General features: G+C 36.7%; 1 protein-coding gene across 7 annotated transcripts in view; it reads right to left on the reverse strand.

The window, feature by feature from the left end:
- Positions 1-26,465, reverse strand: part of DPP10 (dipeptidyl peptidase like 10) — a 1,561,433-nt gene that overhangs the window by 87,619 nt on the left and 1,447,349 nt on the right. For all 7 annotated transcript variants that reach the window (XM_036253736.1, XM_036253738.1, XM_036253733.1 and 4 more), the window contains 3 exons: positions 18,852-19,006; positions 11,632-11,729; positions 818-941 (listed from right to left, as the gene is read on the reverse strand). In XM_036253736.1, the coding sequence (XP_036109629.1) occupies positions 818-941; positions 11,632-11,729; positions 18,852-19,006 (377 nt within the window). The remainder of the gene's footprint in view (positions 1-817; positions 942-11,631; positions 11,730-18,851; positions 19,007-26,465) is intronic.

Here is a 26,465-nt window from a genome sequence, read left to right on the forward strand (position 1 = left end):
TAGTACCAAGTATATAACATAACAATTTAAACTGATCACAGTATTTCCTCTACTAAGAACATATAGAATTTATTGCAGAATTTATGAAAACTGATTATAGAAATGTAAATACAACCTGATTTCAAAACAGAGTGGCTCCAAAAACACTTTTTGTTGCTATTTTTACCTAATTTAAGTTTAGAGAAATGGTCTATTATTTAAGAAGACAAATCTAAACTACAAAAAAAAAAAAAAGAATTTTGGGGATGTGTTTAAAGAAAACAGAGAAGATACATTCTAACTTTTCAAATAATCAAAGTCAAAATATACAGACATCCCCATTTGAAAATGACACTAACATGGCTTGGACTATCCTTGATACTATATAACAATTCATATTTTTAATTAATTTTTTTTTCCTTTATTGACTTTAGAGAGAGAAGAAGTGAGAGGGAGAGAGAGGTAGAAACATCAATGAAAGAAAATATTTTTGACTGGCCGCCTCCTGCACCCCCCCTGAAGATCAGGCTCACAAACTGGTCATGTGTCCTGACCGGGAATCAAACCAGCAACTTCTTGGTGCATGGGTCAATGCTCAACCACTGAGCCATACTGGCCGGACTATAATAATTTATTTTTTAATGAATTATCATCTATATTTCTTGCTATAAAGCTTGCAAGCTTTATAAATTAATGTATATACTAGCAGAATGATGCTTCCTACTACCTTTTGAAGATAAATATTGAAGTATTTACACAAAGAATTTTTAACTATCTTTCTGAATGGTAGCATAAACTACTTCATTTTAAGCGTATAAAAAAAGTAAATTATACTCACTCTACTACAAGCACCGGTTGTGGTCTCACAGACCGTGAGGATAGAGATGTTCTGAGGTCGGTTTAACCATCTGACCACTGTCTTGGTATTGCTTATCCATTTAACCATTGTGATATAGTATTCTCTAGTTGGAAACAAAATTAAAATCTACATTTAGAGCCAAAGAACTTGTATACTACCAATAATGTAAACTGTTATATTCAAGAATAAATGAGACACTATAAGGATATAAGAATGTCACATCATAAGAATTTCTATTTATATATCACTTTTTCAAATGTTCACATATATAAATACAAATACATGTGTATGTAAACACATGTACATACATATACATGCAGCTATAAATATACAGAACATTTAAGAATAAAATGGAAAATGATTCCCAGAGAGAAAATCCTTGGAAAGAGAAACATAATCAAGATGCGAGACAATTCTGTGTTATGCATGACCTCCATGTTATTTCACTTTATGCACGGGGACTTGGGCGAGAGAACAATGAATGCTTTGTTTTGTTGTTTGTTAGCTGTTGATAAAGGGCCAGTCCTAGTCTTGTTCATGGTATTTTTTACAACACTTTTTGTACTCTTATTTATTTAAAACAAAGAAGGAATCAAACTGAAGGAGAAGAAGGAGTTATTGAATATTGGGTACAGTGAGTATACTAATTTGTGGGGGCTATGATGTCCTCAGGCTGGTTATAGATTGGGAATTTATATATTTTCTCTTTATATTTCTTTCACTGTAGATTCTGTTGGGAAATTTAATTAACATATCACAAACAGAACAAAATTCGATCATCAACATTAATTCAATTAATATCAAAAAGAAGGAATAAAAATTTTCCAACAAATTTGCCCAATTTCAGAGAAGATTAGATGCTTCTTAAGCAATGGCTTGAAAAGTGCCATCCATGAGTATTATCTTAAATTAATTCACCCAGTTTTTATGTGACTCCGAAAAAATCGCCTGTGGGAGAAAAGCCTTGTGAGACAAATCACCTGTCCTTATACACACCTGGGTTAGACATTCAGCTACATGAGACTTACATTTCTAACTTTACTGAATATCTACTGCTTCCTTTAGCAAGCCCATTAGCCCAACAAAGTGAAGATGTAAGCAGTAGGCAAGCATAACTTGTCATACAGTGAAGACTGCCATATTTTCTTAAACAATTTCTTCAAGACACTTGACAGCTTTTACAACACAGCTGAGTCCCACTTGAAAACTGCCTAGAAACTCAGTAAAATCATACTGTCAAATTCCCCAGACAGAGTTAACAAGGCAAGGCAACTTCATATCAAACACGCAACTGCTTTAGGAATAATCTTTGGCCAAATCAATGGATGTTGAGGTTCTTCAAAGAATGATACCCTGTTTATTTTTTTACTGTGCTGTCCATAAACTGGTTTATTTTGCATGCATTACTATGTCTGGTAGTGTGGGTATTAAACAAGGGGAAATTTAGGTATTAAACTTTAATAGATTTATCTAGAAGATTTAACATGGAGAAAATGATAGTGGGTACTATGATCAATCAATCAGGAAAGGAATTCTGACAATATATATATTTCTGATTAATTAGCATAATTTTGTTTGAATTGAAGAAAAAAATCATTGTAAACAATTACCAAAGATTGCAAAATCAAGGTAACATTTATGGAAAAATATAAATAAAATTGCTATACAGAATATTTTAAACCCAATCAGACATTTGCCACAATAAGCTTCAGTGAGTAATATTATCTTTTGTTTTAAGATAAATAAATATAAACAATTTTTTAAAGTAAATAGCAATAGCAAAATAGAATTTAAATATTCATCTTGAGTGTTTTTCCTTTTAAAGTAGCCCTCAAATAAAATTTTGTAGGAATATCTTTTTGTAATGTCTTCACAGACATTGACACATTACATTTATCACTTATAATGGAAGATCTTGACTTTCTTAAAATAATTTCATATTTAAATAACAATTAAAATTCAACCAATGTAAATCTGATGAATAAATGATTTTCTATATGGGACACTAACTTAGGTGTAAAATTAAGTTAAAAATTATAAATTTATAGTCATACTGCTTATAGCTCTTTTTGATTAAATAATGTTATTTTATGTTTTCATGCATAATGTATCTATATTCATAAGCAAATTTTTTTCTTATGTAAGATGTCTTAGTATCTATCTTATTTATAATTTGAAGAATGAAAGTTCTCCTGAAAATTGAATTGTAGAGACTTTCAGGGGTCATTTCAAACCATTGTAATTCCCTGATAAAGTGTTGGAAATGTCCAAAATCAAAGTTAAAGTAGAGCTTGTCACATAAGAAGCGAGGGAAGGTATATTTACCAACTAAATCACATTCTATATCCTTTCTTTCTTTGGACCAGAATCCTAGGTGCATATATCTTTATGATATACAGGTAATGTCTCATCTGCCTATTCAGTTTGTTTATAGGTATTCAGGCTTCCTCTGAATGAGGGAGTAGGAAAGCACCCTTTCCTGCAAATGTCACAATCCTCAGCCTGCCTGCTGCAGATGTGGCTGTCCTCTGGAACTCCATCTTATGAACACAGTAGACCGTGTGTCCCATGACCAGTGGCTAGCAAAAGTGTCCCTTCCTTATAACTATTTTTCCTGCTTATTCCTATTCTCCTTGGCTCTGGGTTCCCCAGGAAGTCCTTGAGGATCTGGACCTCTTGGGCCACAGAGGCAGAGACAAGCAGGTTAGAGGGACTGCGCTCAAGTCAAAAAGACTTTCTATCTGCTGGGTGGTCTGGCACAGGAGATCTAATTGTTCACAGGGTATGTGAAATGGAGGCCCCTGCATCACCAGCAGACAGGTATGTTAGAAACTACACCAATGTTGTCACTGGCTTCCTGTCCAATCACTACTCTGTGGTCACAACATTGTTCACATACAGTTATACTGAGCTCATTCTCTTTCAGATAATCCGGGATCTTTGCCCATAAGTGTAGTGTGACAGCATTCATGACCAATTCATAGCTACTGTCTTTCAAAGACCTCTATTAACAACTATGCATTACTCATAATAAGGGACATTTAGGACACTTCCATGAATGTAGACATATTTATTAATTAGATACAGATATGCATTGGTAGAATAAAAGATGTAGACTAAACATATGCAAGTGAAATAGAGAAAACATGGTACTATCTAGCATAGAGTGTCAGGGCAATATGACCCTGTCACATCAATGGTACAGGCTGAGAACAATGGGTCACTAGGGTGGTGTGACTAAAAAATATTTCAAATAAGTAAAATAATGTCAAAGATACAAAGTAAGAAGACACCAAAAACAAACCACTATCTTCACTCTTCATCCTCCAGATTTCAGAACACAAAGGATAATCACTCCCTTCTTCCCCCACAAATGTGACAAAACTTATCCTGTGGAAAAATCTTTATGATTCATTATCATAAAAAACATTTCCACAACAATTCATTTATTTTAAATGTATACCTGTAAATTCCAATAAAAATACTAATGCTTGTAATACCTTAAACACACAGTGTAACAGTTAACAAAATATTTCTTTATCTTCAGGTGAGACTAATTGTCTAAGTTCTACTGGGTATTCAAGAAGGGTCATTATCTTAATCCCTATCATGCTACATTCTGAAGAATCTACACAGACCATAATACAAACACCAATAAGAATCTGGATTGAATGAGTATTGAAGAAAAGTTGCATTCATGATCTGAATTTGTTTAACAAAGGGTCTTTAGCTGATTCACTATTTTTTTTTTTTAATAATGGGAGTGTGGGGTAAGAAACTGTAAAGATAAAGTATGCCTTCCTCAAATAAAGTTATTCTTTTAGTAAATGAATTGAAATATATTTTACATTTTTTTACTAGAGCATAACTATCTGTTTGAAGGAAAGTTCTATCCAATAATAAGACTAGCTTGGAGAATTTTTTCTATTATAATTATAAACATTAGTTTTTATAATTAATTAAATTGACCAACCAAACCATTGGCAGACCAAAACAGGTGACCTAATACCTTCAAATTAAAAGCAAACCTTGTTGCCCTGGATAGTTGCTCAATGGTTAGAACATTGGTCCATGGACCAGAGTTGTAGGTTCAATCCCCAGTCAAGGGCACATACCTGGTTTGGGTCATACAGGAGGTGACCAATTGATATGTCTCTCTCACATCCATGTTTCTCTCTCTCTCTCCCTCTCTCTCTCCACCCCCCCCCCCCTCTCTCTCTCTCTCCGCCGCCAGTCTATCTAAAAATCAATGGAAAAATGTCCTTGGGTAAGGATAAAAATTTAAAAATATATAAATAGAATAAAAACAAATCTTGTTCTTTAGGCTGGGATTCAGGGGATATAGTTTATAAGGTAGCTCAAGTCATAAAAGAACATCTTTCTATATTCATCTTACTAATCATTCTTCCTATATAGGTACATATGTATTTAAATATTATTGTCATCATGGTGATTTTATTAGAAATAAAAAGGCTATAGAAATGGTTATACATGAAGTTCAAGTTTAGTGAGACAAAAAAAATATAAAAAGGAAAAGTTTATAACTACACTGAGTAATAGAATAAGATTTGCTTATTGATTGGCACTGTACAGGTCCTGTGATGATAAAATAAAAATATAGCAGATATTTAGATAACATACCAGAAAGATTAAACATGTAAATTATTATAAAGTGAATTAATTATTTAGGTATTCTGTTATTATGAGTTTAAACAGCATCTCAAATGATATTGGTAGCCATGCTATGAACAGAATACAAACTCCAATAAGGAGAATGGGCACTTGATGGCCTCAACAGGGCATATGGAAAGTATCTTACTAATAAATTATGTATGTTCATCCTTTCACCTGATAAAGATAACAATGATTTGGTATTGCTTGAGATTTAGAGAAATACTGTCACTAATAAAAATGGAAATATTGCTACTAGTACTGGTATCAAAATAATATATTTAAATTTTTCAAAAATATAAAGAATTTGAGTTAGCTTAGAAAATTTTTAAAATAACATATAAAGAAAATTAAGAAGATAGGTAAAGGAAATAAGTTACAGAGGAAGCAAGTTTTACTATAGGTAAACTTCATGCCCAAAATACACTAATGAAAACACAATCAGTTACATAATTCACAAAGCACAGAAGAAAAATATGGCAGGTTTTCAGAAGCATAAGTACTACCTAGATAAATCATAGATGTCTGTATTTATATAGAGAGACAGAGAAATTGAAGACATACACACACAAAGACAGAAGGAGACTGAGACAGAGAATGACAGAAACAAGACAGAAATAAACATAAACAAAAACAAAGAAAAAAACACTTCTCACATTGCTTCAGAAAAATCAGTGTGTTCTTGTGGACATCTCCAATATATCCCTAAAGTAATAACAATGATGAATATCTTAAGGACAATATTATCCTTAAATTATTTGTGTTGAATATTCTCCATTTGCCAGGTCCATTCTCCAACTCTTACCCCACATTATCCACAAGATGGACCCTGCAATGAAACTGCTTTGACAATAGGAGTCCTCTGCAGGAACTCAAAGCTTGAGAAGAGGGCTCAAGGTATTTATCTCCAGGACCCACACTCTATTAGGGTGTGGCTTGGCAATCGCTGAACTGCTCCATCTGTGGACAGGTCCTACTGGCTGGTCCATTTATCTTCGGCTACAAATTTTCAGGTTTCAAAACTGATCCTGTCCCTTACTTCTGCGGTCCTGGGGCAGTAATAACTTTCTGCTGTTGCAGACTTGATGTTGCTTTCCCATCATTTGTGAGTTTCCCTTTAATTCTGTCCATATCTTTGTTAATCGTCCTTTAATTAACTACATTTATTAACCTTCTTGAGTGTGTTACCTTTTTAATTACTAGGACCCTGATCAATAAATTTTGAAAGATGATATGCTCTTTTAATTATTATTTTATTTTATAACACTGACATTTATTTATTTATTTTTAAATGTTTTTATGGAGTTGCTTTCGGAAAAAAAGGAACGAAGAGAGGGATAGAAACATTGATGTGAAAGAGAAACATCAATAACATCAATCAGCTGCCTTCTGCACACCCCCTACTGGGGATTGAGCCCATCCTGGCACACGCCCTGACTGGGAATTGAACTAGGATCTCTCAGTTCATGGGATGGCACTCAATCCACTAAGCCACACCAGCCGGGATGATATTCTCTTTTAGATCTCAAGTATCTAAATAGGGAGATCATAATAGTTTTCAAGAAATTTCCCTATGGCTAGAGTACTAAGATTAAATAATTGAGATATTGATAATCCTAAAACTAAATCAAGAAAACAAAGAGTTTAGTTTCCATTTGATGTTCATCTAGATCAGCAGTTCTCAACCTGTGGGTCACAACCTCTTTGGGAGTCAATGACCCTTTCACGTGGGTCACCTAAGGCATAACAGTAGCAAAATTATAGTTATGAAGTAACAACAAATATAATTTTATGGTTGGGGGTCACCACAACATGAGGAACTGTATTAAAGGGTTGTGGCATTAGGAAGGTTGAGAACCGCTGATTTAGATGAATGCAGCTTTCTTTTATTCACACCCTAGAAATCTCTATATTTTTTTTTTCACGTTTGTGTATTTCTGTGCCCAGTCAAGCAATATGTGGCCTCACAGTGGCTATATGCAGATAATATAAAATTTCACTGATTACTTTTTTTTTTTCTTTTCTGTGAGTTGGGCTAAAGTTTTCACCAGGAATAAATGAGTAAGAAAATATATTTCTGTTAAACAGGAGCATGGGAAATAATTTGAAAATACCAGTTTTGAAGTACATTTTGATCTTGAGTTTTCCAACAAGAAGAGTAAATCATACACTTCGGTGCATTTCACATGCCACAGTTGGTACTTATATAAGACTGAGAGGCATAAAAAGCAAAACTGTTATTTAGATTGTATAGATAAGGCATCACCTGACTCTCTCCAAATTGTAGCCCAACATCATTGCTAAACCAGTATATCTGAATTACATTAAAGTGCTTTGCCTTCAAAGGATATTTCTCACTCTCAGTTGGTTACATTATATTATTTTGTGTACTGACCTTCCAACAGCTAGGAATATGTGATATCTCTTCACAATGGGTGACTAATTATATCATATTAAAGAGATGCACACTTAACTAATACTCCAATAAGTGACAGTTGTTTCTGTCTTTAGGAATATTTGTGTTTGAAGTTACTCTGCTGTAGCCTATCTGGTGAACTCATGATGTTGCTGGCGGAAACAGGGCTCTTCCCAGCAGTCATGAGAAAAGCGTTTCAGGAACCATGCATAGGAGGATGAGGTGTAGTGATGAGATTTACTGGAGCAAAAATAAAGAACTGTCCCCAGTGCTTGGTTTCTCATCCGTGACCAGATGGTAAGCTCTTCTTGCTTCAGGGGAAGGCCAGCCTCTGGGGCCTCAATCCCAAACTTGTCCTCACCAAGCCCAGGGCCCAGAAAATCTGTGCCATTGGCCTGGCATTGTCAGGGCATCCAAAGCTTTTATAGTTAAGTTCACTCCATGACAAAGCTTAGTCCAGTCCAGTGTCTGTCCCCATCTAGCTAGCTTAGTGTCTGCCCCTGGCTGCACTCCAGCTGGTGCTGCGGCTGCCCCACCCAGAACCTGCTTGTGAATGAACTTTCTACGGAGAGCAAGCTAGTGAATAAACTGGGGTGGGGGAATGTTGCTGCCAAGAGGGGCCTCTGTTAAGCTTTGATTGTATTCTCTTGGGCCTGGGAAAGAGCAGGCTGCCTTTCAAACTAACCAATCTTTTGTCTGGGTCTTTGCGGTCTCGCACTGGGCCTGCACCCTATCCAATCCCTTTCCCAGATCTTCCAGGATTTCAAGCCCTCATCCAATCCCTTTCCTTTTCCCACACGACACTCCGCCCCTTTATGGTCGCCATCTTGGCTCCCATTGCGCATGCCTCAGCAGAGGAACGTGCCCTTTATTGTTAATTCCTCCCCCACAAGGTTGGGTGAGGGGGGTTGGTAAGTCCCCTGGGAGATTGGCAGTCAGTCCTTCCTCACTACACTGGTGGAGGCGGGTACACGGAGGGAATGGGAATTCCTTGGCAGGGATTCAGCATCCCCTGTGGTGTCTGAAGCTGTAAATTCCAGATTTAGTTCTGATTATATGTAATTTACAGACTCAATCAGGCCCAGCTGCCTTCTCTTTCCTTAACTCCTCGCTGGCTACAGTAACATTTAGAAACCCTTTCATGTAATAAATTCAAGATTGGGGATCACTTTCTCCTATTAAAAAGGAACCCGGACATTTAAAAATTGACCTCCATTTCAAAGACATTAAAAAAAAAAAATAACCAATGATAATTAACCAATGATTAGGGTAGTCAGAACCAGAGAGAGGTAGAGGAAATTGCCCAAGGTCACAAAATTAAATGGTGGTAGAGATGTGATTCAAACACTCCAGTTTAGTACCCTTTCTGTTAATTCAGAGCATCAAACAAATCAGAGGAAAAGACAAGAATTAAAGATCACAGCTCACTGGTATGGCCCAGTGGATTGAGCATCCTCCCATGGACTGAGAGGTACCCATTATTCTGATCAGAGCACATGCCTGGGGTTGTGGGCTCAGTACCCAGTGGGGGGCGTGCAGGAGGCAGCCATCAATGTTTCTCTCTTACATTGATGTTTCTCTCTCTCTCTAAAAAAAAAAATTAATAAAACATATTTGTTTAAAAAATTAAAGATCACATAAAATATCAATAGTTTTTATGTTTCATTTGTGACTAAATTTTTCATAGCTGGTAGACCAAACTCAAATAGAAGTTCCTGTCTAATTTGGTCAACCCTACTGCATTCTACATGTCAATTCACTTGGTCTTTTAAGGTCTTCCATCACAACCTGGATGGAGTGCTCTGTAACTTGATGAAATAGGCTTTACCTCATTTTCTAACTCTGCTACCAACTAATCCTGAGGGTCTGTCTTGACCATTTTTTAAAAAAATCTCTGGATCTCATCTTTTCCACTGATCAAGAGAGCAGATTATATTAGGAAGTTAATAAGAACCCCTCCAGTGTAAATATTCCATGCATTTTTATTATCTTTCAAGTAGAAAAATTTTCCACACACAGCAAGTTGTACTTTCTCTGAAAATCCCCAACTGTGATTAAATTTTTCTAAATATGTCTATGTGACAACATTTAAGTGGAATATCTCTTTGAATCAGTCACTATGCATTGATTGATCATTGATGCCATCAAAATAAACTTCAAGCTTACCCCCATATTATTCAGTATAGTGTAAAACTATTTTCCTGAAACAACTGCCTATCTCATTTCATCTTTAGAACTGCTTTAAATTTTCAAAGAGCTACAATATTTCAAAGAATCACCCTTGAGGTTTTACATCACTCTGGATTTCAAAATCCACATGGTTATTTGATTAATGTTCACAAATGCAGATTTTGCTGACACATCAAATGTGTTTCTTTTTTTTCCCATTTAAACTTCTTAAACAAGAAGGCGGCTTTTTATTTAGGGTATGTAAAACAAAATTTCATTGCCTCGCTGGTGTGGCTCAGTGGATTGAGTGTTGTCTCATGGACTGAGAGGTCCTGGTTTGATTCCTGGTCAGGGCACGTGCCTGAGCTTTGGGCTTAATCCCCAGTAGGGGGTGTGCAGGAGGCAGCTAGTTGATGTTTCTATTTCTCTCTTCCTTCCTCTCTCTTTCAAAAAAAAAAAAAAAAATCAATAAAAACATTTTAAAAATTTTATATAACAAAATCTCATTAAATTTCTCTTCCTGGAAAAGAATGCTAGAGAATCACTGGTAAGTTATGAGGGAAAAGCTGAAAAACTGCACACATTTTAAGAAGATTATACTATTTTCCCCCAATTTTATTTTATCTTTATTGTTGACAGTATTACAGATGTCCCCCCATTATTTCCTCCTTGTCCCCCAGAACCTGGTTCCTGCCTCATCCCGGGTCATCACCACCCTGTTGTCTTGTGTCCACAGGCAATGCATGTATGCATATAAATTCTTTGGTTAATCTTTTCCCACTCTCTTCCTCCCCTCTTCCCTCTGAGATTCCTCAGACTGTTCCATGTACCCATGCCTCTGGTCCTATTTTATTCATCAGTTTATCGTGTTCATTAGATTCCACATATAAGTGAGATCATGTGATATTTACCTTTCTCTGACTGGCTTATTTTGCTTAGTATAATACTCTCCAGGTCCCTCCATGCTGTCTCTCTCTTTTTTAAAAAAATATGTTTTACTGATTTTTTTAAAAGAGAGATAGGAATGAAGAGAGAGACAGAAACATCAATGTGCGAAACATCAATCAGCTGCCTCCTGCATGTCCCCTACTGGGGATCGAACGTGCAACCAGGCATGTGCCTGAACGGGAATTATGCTGGGACCTTTCAGTCCATAGGTCCTCGCTCAACCACCAAGCCATACCAGCTGGGCCATGCTGTCTCTTTTAAAGAAAAAAATTAAATTAAATAGAGTCACTATTTTCAGGAAGAAAAATCAGTGGAAAATTACCTTTTATTCCCATCTCTCAGTCACATCTGCAAAAAGCCTAATTCTCAGTATATTTAGTTATTTTGTGGTACTGCTAATTCCCTTGACATGTTAAAGGCTTCCTGCAAACAAGAGACGCAGAAGGACTTCATCCTGTACTAATGGAGGCAACCTCAGCTTTACTTTCAAGTAGATTTGTTGAACTGATCACATCATTCTCTAAATTGCAACAGAATGATAATTAGTATTAAACTATTCCCTGATAAAAGTGAAAATAAAATTGCATACCTTGATTTAAAGCTTTCAGGTGGCATGAGTTCCAAAGTGTGAGTTGGTCCATATAGGTTTACAACATATAATTTGACTGTTGGGTTCACTTGACCTGCCTTTGAGAAAAGAAAAGTTGTAATGCAAATACATGAAACATTAGAACAGATTGAGGAAAGGGAAAGAAAAAAGCATTTTGATTATTTTATAATTTTGCTAGAATGGGGTGTTTAATTTCTCTGAAGTAGAAATTATTTTCAATTCAACAACTTGATTGCTTTCTATTGTTTTTGAAGATTGCTGCTTCACAAAGCATTTTAGTTAGACAATTAAAGGTGATGGAAAATCATGATGACTTTACTTATTAGGTAGCGCTACTGTGTTCTTTTCGTAGAATGACAGCAGAGGGCTGGCTTTACAAAAAAAAAAAAAAAAAAAAAAAGCCTAGTAGATCAAGCAGCTACTCACATTATGGATATAAAATGTAATAGGAAAAAGTTTGTCTAATTTAAGAAAAACAAAACAAAAAACATACCAGTCTAGTGGCAGATGCTTAAAGTTCCACAATACCTTATCTATTCCATGCATTAATCATCCTAGGTTTTCTCTGGAATTAATGAATATTAGATGGAGTATAAGTGACCCTTCGGAGGTGGGCCATAAGCAGACTACCCTCACTCAGGACCCAGCATGAGGAGTAGAAAGACAGTGGTAAGAACATGTAATTTGAGTTTCATAATTAAAAAAAAATATATCAAATAATAACTAGCTCTATGGAAGTTACTACATTTCTAGTTAATAATATCTGTTAAAATTTACATGAATGATATCATTAAATGTTTCTACTACAGAACTAAGATATAATTATAACCTTTTCCAGATGGAAATGGAGAACCTCAGCAAACTGCAAGGTGAAATACCCAGTCACTGAGGGAAGCAGTATGTAAAGCCAAGGTGCTCTTAACAACTGGAGTTTTGCTTTTATTTCTTTTTTAGGTAATGGACATCCATGTTTTTCTAAATATATTATGAACTCTTAGGGAACAAAAATGGGAACTTTCACCAACATATCTCAAGCATGTTGAATGAATGAATGAAATAATCTTTATGTGAGTAAATGATTAACAGAATCAGTTGACTACTGTGGCTCAACATGTTGATGCCATTGTGCTGTGGCTGGTGCCTTAAGAGAAAATCACATGAGCTACATGGAGGAGGAGAAGAAAATTAAAAGTGAGTTGAAGCCCTGGCCGGTTTGGCTCAGCGGTTAGAGCATCGGCCTGCGGTCCGGAAGGACCCGGGTTTGGTTCCCGCTAAGGGCACGTACCTCCGTTGCAGTTTGTCCCCGGCCCTGGTTGGTCGTGCGGGTGGCGGCCACTCGATGTGTCCCTTTCACATCGATGTTTCTCTCTCTCTCTTCCTCTCTCTCCCTCCCGCTCTATCTGAACAAAAAATGGAAAAATGTCCTCGGGTGAGGACGATAAAAAAAAAAAAAAAAAGTGAGTTGAAGTCAAAGACCTGACAAAAGTCTAAAGAGAACAATACAACTGTTTTAAAGATGTCAGAGAAATATCCATGTTCAAGAAATTGGCATTCACAAAACCCAGAGTTAAATCAGGACCAGAAACAATAGACTGCATTACATCATTTGTTAGGTTATTACTAATAATTAGCATGAAGGGAAGGAAAGAAAGATGACTAAGTGTAGTAAGAGGACTTGCAGGACAGTGAAAGCACTCTACATGTTACCACAAAGAAGGATACATGTTATTCATTATACATTTGTCCAAACCAACAGAATGTACACCACCAAAATTGACCCATCATGTGAACTATGGATGTTGGGTCACTATCATGTGTCAATAGTGCTTCCTCAGTTGCACCAAATGCACAGTTCTGGTGGGAGATGTTGATAATGGGAGAAGCGATAAATGTGTAGGAGCAGGAGGTATATGGCACGTATTTCCCAACTTCTCAATTTTGATGTGAACCTTAAACTGCTCTAAAAACTAAAGTGTATAAAGAAAAATGAGTAGCACATCTGTGGGAGTGTTTCAAACATGGGTCAGACGTTTGCGTCAAAGAAAGAAGTCAGGAAAAGCTGTCACTCCAGAAATGCAGCGACTATTAGGGAATATTATGGACATGGCTCCTAGAGTACAGGGCTTCCTGGAAGATGAGCTATGAGTCCGCCTCACACAGAAAGCTCTGGTGTCAGATTTTGTAAAGCTTTTCATTGTTTGAAATCCCCAGTGCCTGGGGTAATTGTCTGGGGCAATGCAGTGTTCTGCCACACCTAGGAGCTGTCTTTCACATCACTTTTGCTTTAATTAAATTGCCACTTTCCTTCCTGACAATATTGGCCTTATCCACATATTTTTAATCTAAGCATTCCTCTAGCTTGATCAGGTATGGTCAAATTTAGAGCTGGAACACAGTACTTAGTAGTGCCATTCAAAGTGTTATTCTCTAGAAGCATCAATCAGTATCCACTGGAACCTTAGAGACACAAATTCATGGGCCCCACCCAGACCTATATTCAGACCTAGAATCAGAATCTAAGGGCGTAGGCCTATGTTTTAACAAGATTCAGATAACTATAATCAGTGTGAAAATATAAATAAAACACTGATATATGAATATCAATACAAAATAAATACCAGTGTTTTATTAAAAATTTGCATGCATACTGATTATAATTTAGGAATTCCCAGATCATATATATATATATATATATATATATATATGTGTGTAAAATGAACTGATATATATAATCAGTTCAGTGGTTATCGAAGGTTGCCCTGTTTCTGAACTGGTTTAACTTTATTTGTGAGTCGGATAACTCTGGGTTCAAATTTAACTGTTACTTACTGGATATGGACTGCGGGCAGGATGTTAAAGATCCTCAAGTAGTATTTTATTTGGTTATTCAAAAATGACACAACTCTGAGAATAATATGTGACAAGTCAGAAGTCTTGCACCACAGTTGGTTTTCTTTCTATTGATAAAAATATCTCACAGTGTTGTTATATGGACTAGCAAAAAATATGACATATAAAAGTACTTAAGATAGTACATAGTAGTGAATTAAAAAGTGATAGTCATTATTAAGTGACTGACTTTTGCAGTTAGTGAAAAACTGTGTTTATATTTTTTTATTTCAATAAACTGATTTTAAAAAAAGAGAAGTTAAATTAAATTTGATCTTTTTGTGAGTTCTTATCAATGCCACTAATTTTATGGCACGTGGTCAAAGACATATAGGCTTGTTACCACATCCCAAGGCAGTTTCTTCATGTCCATGTTGCACTGTAAGCCTTTACTTGCACAGAATCTCTGGTATACCAATTAGCTTCTACATGAAAACAAATTAAAAGTTGCATTCACATGTGGCCAATTTTAGATAAAAAAAAAAACAAAACATCAGGCTGTTTTTAAAATTCAGCTGTTCAGCATTTTATAATCTTAATTAGATTTTTATCGTTCCACGGAGTTTTGAAATTAAGTGCACATTGCAAGTTCATCTGCACCTTTAATACTTGAATTGTTACAACAGTTTGGGAATGAGAGGAGTTCGTCCATGTGCGTTCACAGCCACAGTGGCCGCAAAGACTGCAAACTCATAGAATCCTTCCTCTATGGTTCTGAAACACAAGCCTCAATAATAATTAACCTTATTTTACTGGCAACTAAATTGCCATTAAATGAGATAATGTTTTAATTAAGAACATTAACCTGAGGTTACTGAGATAGAACTGTGCATCTCTTCTGTGCTGAATTGCTAATGAAGGGTATTTTATGAGTTCTGAATCATGCTGAATTAAGTAAAATACAAATATATTTGTTTAGTGTAAGTATTTCATTACTAAATCTGACTACATTGGGTATTTTCTGCACTCATTTTAATCTAGTTTAATTTGAAACACAATTTAGAGAGAACTCTATGCATTACTTCAATGTCTAAAATACCACTTTTTGAAAGTTTACTACTTAAGTAAGAGCAGCAAATCAAGATGCATTTGTTAGTGAAAAACAACAACTTTTTTTTTTTAACCAGAGTAGAAAATAATGAGACATTAAAATCTCAAGTACTACACCCAGCATGATACTGACATTATTTAATATGAGAAAAAGGACCAAAACCCAGACCTAGTTTCTTTGAGTCATATTGTCTTAATTACCTCGGCAGAAATTCCTACTGGTGATCACTTGAGGACTTGAGATTATTTCTTTGACTACTAGAATATATTTATTTATTTTTTTTATCCTCACCTGAGAACATTTTTTTTCCATTTTTTGTTCAGATAGAGTAGGAGGAAGAGTGAGGAAGAGAGAGAGAGAGAGAGAGAGAGAGAGAGAGAGAGAGAGAGAGAGAGAGAGAGACATCGATGTGAAGGGAACACATCGAATGGTTGCCACCCACACTACACAACTAGGGCCGGGAAAAAACTACAACCAAGGTATGTGCCCTTAGCGGGATCCGAACCTGGGTATCTCTGGACCACAGGTCAAAGCTCTAACCACTGAGCAAAACCGGCCAGGGCAGAATATATTTATTTTTAACACTCCTTAGAGGTAGTCATTAATACACACTCAGGACCTTCATCCTGTATTACATCCATCTGTATTACATGTATCATATATTATATACAACATATAGTACATATGTTTATATATGGCAGGTGTGAGGCTTTCTAAGAATGCTACTCGTACATGGTGGACAAAAGTAGGTTTACAGTTTACAGTTGTTCATGTGGAAAATAATACAATTCATAAATAATAATACAAGAATTAACTATTTTGCTTACTCACTACTATAAACCTACTTTTGCCTCACCCTGCATCTAGCTAAATCATGAGTAGGAAATGAAGTAAGCACAGCTCCAAGTACATCTGTAACCTTGTCCAGAAGATACTGTGATTCCAGGCACATCTTCTGTGATGGGCTGATGTTGTTTGGTAGTTTTATAGCGAGAGACAAGATCAATAAATTTGAGTTATTTCCCTGTTCTTAAAATAACTGGGACTTTCATAGAAGGACTTAGCCTTTTGGAAGCTCAATTTGTTTATTTATAAAATAGAGGCAATTGTGAAGAGGACCAAAAGAGGAAAAAATATGAAAAGTCTCTCTGAAAACATAAAGCATATTATCAGCACACATGATTTACAGAATTAAAAAACAAACTCTAGTATTTTCTTTTGCTTAACTTTACTATTAAGACATATTAAATAACTAATTAAATAATAATAAAGTGTCTAGATTTGTCAACCCTGTGTCTTCTAAATTATCGATGATACATTTAAATTTCCTCAGATGCTTCTATTTGTTCATTTGCTTGCATCGGTCTTGTGATATTATGAGGCCTAGGAATGTCCAAGTACAAGCAACCAAGGTCCGGCTATTCATATGGCTGTTATGTGTGAATCCTAAAATCTCCACTTTTTTGCTGAAATGAATTACAAAAATCTGTCCCTTCCTGGGGCTGATTTTATTCTCTTTGTGCAGTGTACACACTGGACAGCTCTGTGTGAATATCTTATCTACTGGCATAAGCATTACACAGTATACCACGAGTTCTTCATCTTGTGTCTAAATTGTCAGATGATCTTTCATTATACTAAGTAAAATCAAATGGTATGGGAATAATGTATTAAGAAGTCTTCAGTTTTTCTCTGGAAAAAAGCAGGTGCAATATGCTGGACAGGCACAAACGGTCAACGGGGCAAGTTTTAAGTACTTTTCTTGGAGTACAATAAAAACCTCTTAGTTAATATGCTTATTTGGTTGCTAGGTCAAATTGCTATTTTCTCCTGAAGAGCACTGGGTATAATATGTGACTTCCAATGTATGTCCAGAGAAGACCTTAAAAATAGTATTTCAAAATCCTGGAATTAGATTCCTCGGGGTCCTGCTGTCCTCCTTAGGTATCACTCAGTTATTTAAAGCTACACCCTGTGGAAGGAAGACAGAATGGGGGAAAAAACAGTACAGAGTCACACTCTCCTTATTCCCAATTCTCCAGCTTTAAGCCTTTTTCTTTCCACCTTGGAAAACTTGTCTGGCAGATGACAGAAAAATGAGGAAAGTCACCCACACTCTGATCACACCTTCACTGCAGGTGTAGAAAACTATGTGTGAAAGGTAACTGTCCAGTACTTAGTCCAGTTAATGCAATGCACAAATTGAAAAGTATAAAATCATCGTGCTGGGAAATACAAAACACAGCTCACTAAAAGAATGGCTTAGCAGTGGCTTCTAAAGGAAATAAACAGCCAGGTCTTATCTAATTGAAAGCTGAAATGTATCAACTAGAATTTTAAAAGTTTGCTATAAGACATCTTTACATGATTTGGACACATAGAACATGCCACTGATAAGCCCTCTTTCTCATATAAACACGGGGAGTATAAACTTTAAAAAAGAGATTTTAAGTAATTAAACATGGTATATACTAGAAAAACCAACACATTCCAGGTGTTTTTGCAACCTGCTCCAGAAGCCTTACCCAACTCTTGAAAATAGTTTTGCCATCTGGGCAAAATTTCTGTACTTGCCTCAATCAATCAAACAATTCCATCTACCCTAGCTATGCCTGGCCATGGCTCTACCCTAGCGTTTTATAAAGTACGTTCCAGAGTTTGCTCTGCCAAAACAGTACTGAAGTTAATACTAATAAATCCTTTATGCTTAGTCTATTCTTTATTGGTGATTCTTTATGCTCCTGCAAATTCTTTATGCTTAGTCTACCTTTCATAGAAGATTTATAATATACATTAACATATAGTACATTAAGTGCTCTAAGAAATCATCTGGAAATTGCTAGATTTTTTTTTTTTTTCCAACTAAGAATTTCCAACGTGTTTGACACTTTTCCCTCCTTCAGAGTGCCTACTGACTTCTCACAGAATATATCTCAAGGAAGAACCCTTTGCTCGGGCACAGTGCTTCCCTTATTTCTTCTCACCATCTTTCAAGTGGGGAGGTGAGGGAAAACAAGAATGAGAGCATCAAAGGAAAAGAAATGCAACAAAGTAAAAGTTCCCACACTCCAAATCATCCTTATGTCTTCCTACCCAAGCACTGTGCACAGAATACTGGGAGCTCTAAAATGATGAGTCTGTCGGCAAAGGGAGCTTCTTCTTTTATCCAAAGACAACTTGTTTGTGAACCAAGAATACTGTCAGTGAAGTCACGGGTACAGAGCAAAGAACAACAAACAAGCACTACCGTGTAACTTACCTTAGGATATGGATACTGCTTTCCTTTGGGATACAATGCTCCAGTAAACCGAGGAATAACCATGTTAGGCACCAAGGAATCATTTATCATCAGGAAGGCAAGCCTTTCTCCATCTGGTGACCACCAGTGGGCGATGTGAGAATACAGAAGTTCTTCTAGAATAAATGAGTGTTATTTGAAACCAACTGTAGAGATGTGGGCTCAGTGACCCACAAACATCTGTCCTTGAAATCTCCATTGTACATATATATTTTCTATGCAGTGTGTTGGATTTTATCAATTTCATGAAGCATTCTATTTCTGAGCTACCCCTTTCATTCCAGAAAAAGCAGATGCAAAGGAAGGAATGAAGGAAGGAATGAATGAAGTAATAAAGTCAGGATTTCATGCATTGTCAGCAATGTGAACGGAGACAATGAAAGCACTATCAGCATGAAAAGAATGAGAACAATAAAGACTAAAATGTAGCATAAAACCATATTCATATCAGCATTCATTCATATATGAATTTAGTCATATTTCCATCCTCTCATCATTAAACAAGTTGAAATTCCTACTAGATTCATTAAACTATTTTAAGCTCTAAGAAAACAGAATAAGAAGTATAGTGGCCCTAGCCAGTGTGGCTTAGTTTATTGGACCTCATCCCATGCACTGAAAAGTTGCTAGTTAGATTCCCAGTCAGGACATAGTTTCGGGTTGCGGGCTCGATCCCAGGTAGAGGACATGCAGGAGGCAACAATGGATGTTTTGCTCTCACATAGAACTCTCTCTCTCTCTCTCTCTCTCTCTCTCTCTCTCTCTCTCTCTCTCTCTCTCCCCCCTCTCTTAAAATCTAGTTATTTACCTAATAAAACTATACTGGATATCTTTTGTGTGATCCCAGATCCACTATCTATTTTTCTATACCCGCTTTCTGGCCCAGGAAATTAACCTGTATGGAGTACATCAATAGGGCTCCCATGTTCTCTAGGGCATGGCCATCAGGGTTCTTTAGCAAAAGATTAGAAGAAGCATAAAGTCAGATTTACTTCTTTAGCTCTATTCTGAATTGCCACCTTGCTGTGCGCTTTGAATGACGACACTACTCTTGTCACCTCTCCATAATTTTCTGCTTTTGTATCTGCTAAAGGTTCATCTCTATGGTCATAAGCTGCTGCTAGTTTAGGTTGTAACTCTGTCACTTATATTTTCCTGTAGTTTCAACTTTGTAAACAGCCTCTTTGTACATACATCCTCTTCACATTATTGAAAGTGCCACTTCTTTTTTGGGGTGGGACCCTAACTGATACCAGCAGTAGACTCAGGAAAAAGACCTTCAAAAATAGGGCAAAGAGGGGAAAATGGGGAACATCTGTAATACTCTCAATAATAAAATTAATTTTTTTAAATTAGATTTTAAGATTAGGTTAGAGATACATCCATCTTTAATATGTATATCTTTGATTTAATAATAACCTTTCCAGGAGGGATTGGAGCATAGATAATCCATAGTAAGGGATGGAATCATGAGTATTCAATTGTCATTGGTAATGAATGATATAGCATGAAGTGCAAATAGAGAGGAAAAACAGTGTGAGGATAAGAGGTTGTAACACTTAGTTGCTACACACAGTGGCAACTGTAAAGATTGTAAAGTTTACATGGTTCTTATATCTCAGAGAGATTACATAGAAAAAAAAAAGACAACAACAACAAAAAAAAAAACAACTAAAACCATGACTGCAAAATTAGGAATACACAAAAGGTCACTATGGCATCTTTGAAGAAGCCCCTCTCTTCTGTAGTTGCAGGACAGATATATCTGAGGTCCAAAACATCATGGCAATGTTGCCAGTGAAGATGGGTTCTTTTGTGGTATCAGGAGAAAATTTCAAAGGGCATACATGTGGAGAAAGTTTAAGTAGTGGTAAGATTTATTGAAATAAAGGGGAATTAATAAACCCATACGGATATAGAGTTCAGGCAGGCTCTAGGAGCAATGGCCCCAAGATTCCTGATAATCCTCCATATATTTTTTTGGTTCTCAGTAAGTAGCAAGCTGTCATGCAAAATCCTCTAACCTAGTTCCTGACTTTTCCAGTTGGGATCCTCCCCCAAACAAATCTCGTTTCCAGATGTTTCTGAGTTCAGTGCCCTCATCCAATCCAACCCCTTTCCCAAGCTAGGCTCCACCCCTTTATGTTGTCATTTTGGCTTCTACTACACATGCCTCAAAGTAGAAGCACCTCCTGCTGCATCATCTTGGTTTCTACTGGGCATGTGCTCAGAAAAAGAAATTCCCTTCCTTCCTGACTCCCCCCACATAATTCTGGTACCCTGCAGGTTGATAGTGGGCAGGTTGCGTCCTGGGAAGACTCGTCCTGCCTGTTTCCAGGATTAAGTCCTCCCCATGGAAAATGCCGCAGTCCCTTAGAGTGTATGAATGAGTCTATGAATGCTATAGCTTCCGGGTAAATTAAGATGAATGAAACGCTGTAATTTCCTAATGGAGCAAGCCCAATATCTGATGCAGCTTTCCAGTTTATTAAGCTTAATATTTGATTCTAGGTGCTCTCTTCCTTTATTAATACTAAGTAACTACCTATGCTAACAGAAAAGGTTGCAGAAGGCAACACAAATTAGGAGCCTAAATGCACTTGTTAAAGTTAAGTTAGAGATATTGGTAGAGAAGTACTGGGACCTGGACACATAGATAAGGATGCTTGTGTAAACATGTGCACTATAATTGTGCTTTCTGGACCACATCTCATAGTGGAACACTGCTATATGTCTAATTTTAAGCTGAAGATCTTGAACCTCAAAATTCTCACAGGTCTGTTGACAGAAGCAACCTCTATCTATAAAGGCATAAAGATGAAGTAGAAGAAAAATCCCTGTAAAGTTTAAGAATTTGCATCCTTAGGGAAGACTTAGAGATCTAGTAGCCTAGGATATACTGGGCTATCTCTTCAAAAGTGAGAGAAAATTGGTTGGACTGTACTTATGCAAAAGTAAAGAGGAATTGAACTCTAAATTTTGAACAAAATATAAACCACATCCACAGGTGTTCCCTTGGTCTATTTCCCAGGTCAACTCTAAAGCTGCCAGTTCTGAGTAGAACTTAAGCAAGAGAGAGCTATGCATCAGATTAAAGCCATGGCACAATGTCTCCTACCATCTTTACCTTGTGACCCAGCAGACACAATGGCAATGTAAGTATCCATGGCCAACAGAGATGCTGTGGAGCTACTGACACTCATCTTATGATGATCAAAGTACAGGCCATACAAGCTTCACAGAAAGGCCATTTGTCCTGTGCTGATAAATATTCTCTAATTCTAAGGCAGCTCTCTACTGGGCTATGGCAGAAGCAATGTGCCTGACCATGGATAGCAAGTGACTAGGCAACCCAAACTGCCCATCATAAACTGATTGTTATGTGATTCACAGGCCATAAAACTAAACACAAACAGCAACATTCCTCTACAAAATAGAAGTGGTATATATACGGGATTGGCACAGAACATTGCTTCATCCTCTCTCTTTTACCTCACATCTATGCCTCAAGATGTGTTTCTAACACAGGTTGACAGAGGAGGAATAAATGCAGGTCTGGTTAGTGGGCAGGTCTGCACGATGTAGTTGAACATGCTAGAACTGGATAGGTTCTGTACTACAATCTGATTCAGGAATGGCATTACAAGACTATAGTAACACAAATCCTCTGAGTTGGCAGACTTTTGAACAAGACATTTAGTGTTCCCCTGTATGTGGAAGGAGATTTGGCTTGAAGCATGGATCCATCATTACCTGCCAATGATAATGATTGTCATTAGACTGCTGATATAGCATTATTTCTCAGTAGTCCTAGCTGACTACCTGGTGGCAGGGGGTTTACATGGAAACCCTTCCATCAAAAAAGGGTAGCGTTTTGCTCTGCCTGGTGTGGCTCAGTGGGTTGAGCATCGTCCTACACACCAAAAAGTCATTGGTTCAATTCCTGATTAGGGCACATGCCCAGGTTGTGGACTTACAGCTGATCAATATATCTTTCACACAATGATGTTTATCTCTTTCCCTCTCCCTTCCTCTCTCTCTAAAAATCAGTAAAAATATTTTTTTAAAAGGCAGCATTTTGTCAATACAGACACTGATACATATTTTAGATATGGATATGCCTTTGCTGCCTGCAGTTCTATCAGCACTGTTATTCGTGGACTCCCAAAATAACATCTGTTACTATGATAACCCATACTCTGTCATTTCCAAACCAGAAACATTGTATATTATAAAGCAGGGCAGTGGGCTCAGATTCATGGAATTCACTGTTCTCATCACGTTCCCCCTTGGCTATATGTACCTGGCTTGTTAGAAGAGTGACATAGCATGGGTTTTTGTACTATTTGCTTGACAATGACCTTGTAGTTGGGATGCCATCCTACAGCATGCAAGTGTCCCTCCTGCATAGAACTGCATAGAACTCAGAGGCAGAAGTGTACTGTTCTCTTTTACCATCACATCAATAACCCACTGGACACATTTTGTTTTTTCTTCTCATGATAATGAGCTTGATAGTTTAGAAATACTAATGCCTAATGGAGAATTACCTCCTACAGAGCATATGGTCATAATTATACTCCTCTGAATTGGAAGCTGAAATTTCCTTCTGACCTTTTTGTGCTCAATATGACTGGGGAAAACATAAACTAACAGCAAACATAGTCACTGAGCTGAGTCGGTTGATTAATCTCGTCTCCCAGAAATAAAATATATCTTTAGTCTGCAAGGAGGGAGAGGAAGACTCTATTTGGAACTCAGCAGATTCATGAATACTCCTTTCTTCAATTTCATCTCCCTTTCCAATTTCACATTTCTACATTCCCATTTCTATTTCAATGGAAAAGTGATGTAGCATCCTCACTAGGAAAAAGAAACATAGAAATATAATTTGGCAGGAATAAAGTTTTGGGTTGATCCACCAGGTGAATAACCTGTCTACTCAAAATGCTGCCAGAAGGGAAAGAAAAATATGAGTAAGAAGTTGCTGGCAGGACACATGATTACCAATTAAGGCCACATGATAACCTTATTTATTTTCTTATTGGAGCATTTACCCCCAGAACCTTGTATGAAAAGCCAAAGTGTTGGCTGTAGTTATAAGTTTCAGACAGGTATATATAACTGACTGATACCACCTGACAATGAAACAGTAGCAGAGGGACCTTGTGTGCTCCTCTCCTGGGGACTGAAAATTTTCATCCAAACAATAAGAATACGCCCATGGTTTCTGACTTTTGTTGGGTATGGCCAACATAAAACCAGACAAAGCAAATAATAGAAGAAAGTTAGTGCATGGTATTTACTATTTGGTTTTTATCCAGTAAATCATGTGGGCGGGCCTAGCTATGACTCTGAACCAAACTCATTGCTTTTTTTTTTTATCCTCATTCAAGGATATTTTTTCATTTATCTTCAGATAGAGTGGGAGGGAGGGAGGAAGAGAGAGAGACCGAGAGGGAGAGAGAGAGAGGGGGGGAGAGAGAGAGAGAGAGAGAGAGAGAGAGAGAGAGAGAGAGGAAGAGAGAAACATCAATGCTAGAGAGACACATTGAATGGTTGCCTCCCACATGACCGTGACCAGGGCCAGAGACCGAACTGCAACTGAGGTACGTGCCCTTGACTGGAATCAAACTCATGACTCTTTTTGGTCCATGGGCCAATGCTCTAAACACTGAGATAAACCAGCCAAGGCAAAACGTCACTGCTTTGATACTCTGAAAACCACAAGATTTTCTCCTTCTAGGTTCTGGTAATAACTGCCTCCCTTTCCCATTTCAGGTGCTCACGGTTAAATCCTTGTTAACTGCAGGATGCTGCATGTCCCTTGCCTTTAATACATGCCCTCTTCATAGATAAACCTTTAATACTATTTTGAATGTGCCATCTTTTTTTCTAGTTATGATATTTATCCTGATTCATGCAAGTAACTTATAATTCAGAAGAGGAGACATGAGGCATCCACATGGAAAAAAAAAAAAGTAAACTCTCAGTCTTAGGAGACTTGAAGGTACACAAAGATTATGTTATCTGAAATCCACACTCAGGGTTTCTAAGAAGCAAAGCAGTTCCATCTGGTGCTGTTGTATGTGTGCACAAGTACTCCTCAGGAATCAGAATGGCCTGAATTTGAGAGCATCATTCATTTGAAATTTTATATGATCTACTATCATTTGTTTGGAGTGATCTATAACTAAAGTTGTTCCTCACAATAATGTTAAAATAGCAGGGTAGTACAAATAAACAGTAATGTGGCTTCCTTCAGGTACAAAAAGAAAGCTAATGAAATGGGAAGGAGATGAATAAAATAATATTTAATCTAAATTTTCTTTAGAGTTCTCTTGGATACGGTGCACACTTCTTTAATTGAAACTAATAGAGGCTTTACTCATGGATTGAAACTTCCTATGTTGATAACATTATTTCATTTGTAATAAAAGGATTTTTAAAAAATAGCATCCATTCCATGTCAATGTAGGTTGGGCTCTTCATTGTCTTTATTATACTAATTTGGAAAATCTTACTGCAGAGCCGATGTTGTTTTATATCACAGACACTTAAAAACACAGCCTCAACACAAAGCATTTACAGAAAACTAATATATGACCACTGTGCTCTGAAAGTCAGCTGGTTGGATTCATTTGCTGTTTACAAACTTAGATAGAATTTCCTGAGAATCCTATTGCTAGCTAACCCTGTGGGTCTGTGGTTGATTTTTTTTTTCCTTTAATTTTCAGTATTGTACTTTCGACTTTCTTGGGATAACGGTCTATATTCATAACTTTCTCACTTCCCATTACACCTCCACCCACTGCAGTCTTGCTTCTGTACCACCAATGGGCTGATTTTGCTCTCATCAAGTTCTGGTAGCAAATCCAACAGCAACTTTGAAGTCCTGAGCTTGTTTGCCCCACAGAGACTCAAACTCCATTATCCTGTCTTCCTCTGGCTTCCACAGCTGCATCTCTAATGGTTTTTATTTATCTGTCACAGTCCAGTTCTACTGGACTTTAATAAGTGCTCAATAAATATTTGTTGAATCAATGAATGAATGAATGTGACTCCCTGTGTCCAAGAGCAGGCAAAATATAAAAATAGGCATTTTGCATTGTTCTCATTAAACAATCAAAAGGCAACAGTCAATGTTGATAGAAAATATTGTTTATGCTATCATTTCTTTCTTTCAGTTGTTTATTCTTGTCAGTTTTAAAGCTCAATGCAAAGGCCATTCCCTCTTTGAAACCACCTATGATCCTATATTCCCCTATCCCATTAGACTTAATTCTATTCATACTTCTATTTAGTATACTGACATGTAGTTCTATTTATACTTCTATTCACCATGCACCAACATAATAGTTTACAGTTTTTTTTTACTCCAATAAGTTGGAAGTACCCAAAACATAGAAACCCTTACTCCTCATTGTATTGCTCTAAGATACTGTCTGACAGATATATGTACTCAATAACTGTGGATTGAATTTCAAAGAACTGCTTTAAAATATGAGGGATATTTTAATATGCTTAAATATAAATAATTTATAGAAATCATTAGTTCAGTTCCACTATTTTATA

The sequence above is a fragment of the Molossus molossus genome, unplaced genomic scaffold (assembly GCF_014108415.1).
Source record: "Molossus molossus isolate mMolMol1 unplaced genomic scaffold, mMolMol1.p scaffold_m16_p_11, whole genome shotgun sequence".
Taxonomy (NCBI): domain Eukaryota; kingdom Metazoa; phylum Chordata; class Mammalia; order Chiroptera; family Molossidae; genus Molossus; species Molossus molossus.